Raw genomic sequence first — 4969 nt, 5'->3', positions numbered from 1 at the left:
CTAAATATCTCCCTTTGCCAAACAGGGTGCCCTTGAGGTCGCACGCCACATTGGACTCACCTCTGTGCCCACCGCGGTGCTGGCAGGCAAGGTGGAGGGTGAGAGGAGGAGCACAGCCTCTGTTGACCAAAGCAGAGTCGTTTCAGGTCCGGGTGAGGGGACAGCACCTTGGAAAGGGCTCCACTCACTCATACCCCTGTGCCCTTCACGTGGCCTGAAACTCCCACCATCAGCGTTGGCTTCGGGGCAGGTGTTGAGAGCACAGTGTGGGTTAGGAGCAAGTGTACCCAACTGTGTGACAGAGGAGGAAGCGGAGGTCGGGGGCGAGAGCGCGCTCACCGGGGAGCGTGAGGGGCGGCACGGACAGGGCTGCCGGATTTAGGGGGGAAAGCCAAGACACCTGGTTAAATTTGAATTTCAGATAAACGTGAAAACAGAAAAAGGGGCCAGCAGGTGGTATAGTGGTTAAGGTGCGGGACTCCCACATGGCTGACCCTGGTTCGAGTCCCAGACCTAGTGGCTTGAAAATCACACCAGGCATGTGTGTGCGTTCCCAAAATCCCAAGGAGAGAATGGAGGAGGAGGGGTTGCTGTGTGGCCGTCCCCCCAAGCTGATTCCTCACTTTCCTTCTCCCTGTGCCTGTCCGTCTCCTCTCCAGTGAGTGCACATGCCCTATGGCAAAAACCTTTTCTAAAAAGTCTTTAGTAAAAGTATATCCCATGCAGCATTTGGGACATAACATCATTTTTAAAAAAGATGATTTGTTGTCGTTGGAAGTCAATTTTAACTGGAGATCCTACCTTGTATCTTGCAAGGCTAGCCTCTTCTCAAAGCCCTCCCTCCCCTGTACCCACCACTTCACTTTTGGGAGCCCCCATAACAAAAGCTCCCCATACACTTTCACTTCTGCTTCCTCAATGACCCACAGCCTGGAGGGAGAGCCCCACTTCCCCTCACCCTATGCCAGGCCCCACGGCTTCACAGAGGCCTTTTCCTCTCCTCCCCCAGAGGTGGCTTGTGAAGGACCAGCTTGGGGAGCTCAAAGTTCAGGCAGGCCCCCCCAAGAAAGACCGAGAGGCCAAGGGAGTAAGGTGGGGTGGAGTGGAGAGGAGGGGAGACAGTCCCGTGGGCTCCAAATCAGAAGCTCATTTCATGCATCAGTCCCCAGGGCTCAGCTTCCGCCAGCAGCTTCCCCTTAGGTCCCGGCCCTGGTCACCCACGACAGCACTGGGGGCACAGCCCATCTCGGGGCAGGTCCTCGGGTCTCCAAGCCACAATGCTCCTGCCCCTGCTGCTGTCCCTGCTGCTAGGCGGTGAGTGGGCCGAGGGCAGAAGGGACCGGGTCGGGGCTTGGGCTGGGGTGGCAGGTCGAGCCTCTTCTCCCACAGGGTCCCTGGCTTACAACCTGAGGTCAAGCTACAAGCTGCACGTGCCTCAGCCGGCCGTGACGGTGCAGAGGGACATGTGCGTCCTGGTGGCCTGCACCTTCTCCTACCCCCGGGACAGCTGGACCGACGCCACCCCGGCTTACGGCTACTGGTTCATAACGGGGACCAACGCAGACTGGGGTGTCCCGGTGGCCACCAACAACCCTGACCGGGAGGTGCAAGCGAGTACCCGGGGCCGGTTCCAGCTGCTGGGGGACCCCCACAACAAGAGCTGCTCCCTGCTGATCAGGGACGCACAGGAGCAGGACGGCGCGGAGTACTTCTTCCGGGTGGAGAGAGGGCCCAAAGTGAGATTCAATTACCTGAGAGCGTTCAGGCTGACAGTGACAGGTGCCGCACCGGGGGCTCCCCGCACCTCAGGGCCCTCTGGGCGGAGCGGGCCGCGGAGGCCCCCGGAGTACCAGGCGCATCCCTCTCTCCATCTCAGAGCCGACTCAGAGGCCGGATGTCTACATCCCCGAGAGCTTGCAGCCGGGGCAGCCGGCCACGGCCATCTGTGCGTTTAACTGGATCTTCCCAGAGTGCCCGGCCCCGACCTTCTCCTGGACGGGGGCTGCCCTGTCCTCCGGAGGGACTGGAACACCGACCTCCTACTCAGTGCTCACCTTCACGCCCAGACCTCAGAACCACGGCACCGACCTCACCTGCCGAGTGGACTTCTCTGGAAAGGTTGTGAGCACCCGGACCATCCGACTCAGCGTGGCCTGTGAGTGTGGGCAGGCTTTGGGGTGCACAGACAGGCCGGGTGGACAAGGTGGTGGTATAGCCCACTGGGCGGTGAATGACTTGGCGCCCAAGAGGGTCCACGGAGAGGAGGCCACACGGCCTGCGGGGTGGGAAGCGTGGGCGGTCCCTGCTGTCCCCTGAGCGTTGGCATGTCTTCCCCACCACAGTCGGGCTGTCCTTTCCCAGAGGGAGCTCTTTCCAGCTGTGGGGACACGGTCCCCGAGTAAGCTCCCATCCCATTCTTGTTGCAGATGCCCCCAAGGACCTTGTCCTGCACATCTCCCGGGACAACACGTCAGGTACTGGGCCTGCGGGGCTGGTGGCTGGGCCTGTCCCCCTTGGGGCTGAGAAGACTCCAGGGACAGGTGGAGATGCTCTCTCGCTCTCGCGCTCTCTCTCTTCAGCTCTGGAGCTCCAGGAAAATGTCCGAAGTGTGGACGTCTGGAAAGGCCAGTTCCTGAGGCTCCTCTGCACTGCTGACAGCAACCCCCCGGCCACGCTGAGCTGGGTCCTGGAGGACAGAGTCGTCTCTTATTCCCGCCCTTCAAGCCCGGGGGTCCTGGAGCTGCCCCGGGTGGAGGCTGGGGACTCGGGGCTGTACACCTGCCGGGCTGAGAGCAGGCTTGGCTCCCGGCACCGTTCCCTCGTCCTGTCTGTGCTGTGTGAGTGTCCCCGCAGGGGCCTGTTTCAGGAGGGGAGGGCAAGGGGTCAGGGGACAGGGGCAGGGCCCCAGAGCTCGGAGGGGCCTGGAGCCCCAGGCCTAGGGGACGGCCTTCTTGCCTGTCTAGACCCTTGGGTGGTCTGGGTTGGGGACCTGCCCTCGCCCCCTCCCCACCACCTCAGTCTCCTTTGCCCACAGGGAACCCCGCCCACCTAGAGCCCACTCTGTCTCCACTGCAGACCCGCCAGAGGACCTGAGGGTGATGGTTTCCCAAGCAAACGGGACAGGTAGGAGCAACAAGGAGGGCAGGGCCTCCCGCCAGTGGGCACAGGTGGCGAGGAGTGGCTGGGTGCTCCCAGCCCTGGAGGGCCAGAGCCTGCGCTTGGTCTGTGTCGCCCGCAGCAACCCCCAAGCCAGCCTGAGCTGGGCCCTGGAGAACCAGACCCTGGATCCCTCCCAGCCCAGGGACCCTGGGGTCCTGGAGCTGCCTCGGATCCAAAGGGAGCACGAAGGAAGATTGACCTGCCAGGCCCGGAACGCGTGGGGCTCCCAGCAGGTCTCCCTGCACCTCCAAGTGCATTGTGAGTGGGGGTGGGGACGGCGGGCCTGGGAAGGGGCCTGGGGCCTGGGAAGGGCGTCCCTCTGACCCTCCCCTCCCTCCACAGACCCCCTGCAGCTGCTGGGTCCCTCCTGCTCCTGGGAGGCCCATGGGCTGCGCTGCAGCTGCTCCTCCAGAGCTCGCCCGGCCCCCTCCCTGCGCTGGCGGCTCCGGGGGCAGCTGCTGGGGGGGGAGAACAGCGAGCGCCCCTTTTTTTAGCTCCGCGGGCCCCTGGGCCACCGGCTCCCTGAGCCTCCGCGGGCCGCTCAGCTCGGACCTCAGGTTCAGCTGCGAGGCCCGGAACGCCCACGGGGCGCAGAGCCTGGTTGTCCTGCTGCTCCCAGGTCAGGCCTGTCAGGGTTCTGTTAGGGAGGAGGGGTTGAGTGGGATGGGGGTAGGACCCTGTGGTTAAAGCATTGGCTGGAGCTGGTTCTGGGGTCTGAGGCCGTGGACAGAGAAGAAAATGCAAACGGAAGGCGGGTTGCCTGGGCCTGGAGTGCGGTACGGTTTCTGGAAACAGAGAAGGAGCCCAGCCTCAGTGGTGCAGGCGGCAGCAGCAGCTCTGCAGTGCTGGAAGCCATATGACCAACATGGGCTCAAATCCCCAGTCGACCTGACATCCTGGAGGAGGCATCGCTGTGGGACAGGACCAGGCAGAGGGTGCCTCTGTCCCTCTCATGGAAGAAAGAGAAGAAACTTACAAAGGGGGAAGGAAGGGAGGAGGGAGGTGTCGCAGGCCCCACGCCCACAGAGTCAACTGGACGCCTGAGCTCCTGGCGGGAACAGGCTTCGCCTGGCCGGGACGCCGGGAGAGACTCAGCCGACCCTCTCCTGGCGCAGATAAGGGATCCCTCTCCACGGCGCTTTCCAACGGCGCGTTTCTGGGAATGGGCGTCATGACTCTCCTTCTCCTCTGCCTCCTCCTGATCATGTGAGTTAGGAGGGGCAGCCATGGGCAGGGGTCTGGCGGGGCAGAGGGAAGGTGCAACAGCGCCGCCAAGTGGCCTTCTTCTCCTCAGCATGAGGAAGAGAGAGACCCAGGCACAGACCTCGAGGCCGGCGTTCTCCCGGGCCAGCACCATCCTGGACTACATCAACGTGTTCCCCAAAGCCGGTCCCCTGGTGAGTGGCCTGGCGTGCTGCCTCTTCCTTCCCTTCTTTAAAGCTAGCGCCCCTGTACTCCCCTTCCCTGTCCTGCCCACCCTTTGCCTTCGGGACATGGGGGTGGAAACAGCACAAGAATTGTATTCGCATCCTGCCTCCATACTTCATGTCCATGAGACCTCAGCTAAGTCACTCCCCACTCAGCCTTCCTGTCTCCTTCGGGAGTTGGTGGGAGGGTTAGAACAAATGCACGTTCTTTTTTTTTTATTATTTACTTTTTTTTTTCAGAGGTTTTTGCTATAGGGCGTGTGCGCTTGCAGGAAAGACAGAGAGAGACAGACAGAAAGCGAGAAATCACTCCCCAGGGGGATGGCCACGCCGCAATCCCTTCTCCTCCATTCTCCTCTCGGGATCTTGGGCACGCACGCACA

The 4969-nt window shown here is 62.2% G+C and overlaps 1 protein-coding gene across 1 annotated transcript in view; it reads left to right on the top strand.

Annotated features, from left to right (window-relative positions):
* Window positions 1–970: 970 nt before the first annotated feature.
* The window catches only part of SIGLEC10 (sialic acid binding Ig like lectin 10), a 9448-nt gene continuing 5449 nt past the window's right edge, over window positions 971–4969 (top strand). Inside the window, 10 exon segments of the mRNA XM_027770359.1 lie at window positions 971–1314; window positions 1390–1779; window positions 1877–2155; window positions 2427–2474; window positions 2580–2837; window positions 3076–3417; window positions 3502–3649; window positions 3651–3778; window positions 4275–4365; window positions 4454–4556. Of these exon segments, the coding sequence (XP_027626160.1) occupies window positions 1278–1314; window positions 1390–1779; window positions 1877–2155; window positions 2427–2474; window positions 2580–2837; window positions 3076–3417; window positions 3502–3649; window positions 3651–3778; window positions 4275–4365; window positions 4454–4556 (1824 nt within the window). The 5' untranslated portion in view covers window positions 971–1277.

This window comes from Tupaia chinensis, unplaced genomic scaffold (genome assembly GCF_000334495.1).
Source record: "Tupaia chinensis unplaced genomic scaffold, TupChi_1.0 Scaffold000129_1, whole genome shotgun sequence".
Lineage (NCBI taxonomy): Eukaryota > Metazoa > Chordata > Mammalia > Scandentia > Tupaiidae > Tupaia > Tupaia belangeri.
The sequence above is the reverse complement of the archived record's forward strand: the minus strand, read 5'-3'. Positions and strand labels throughout refer to the sequence as shown.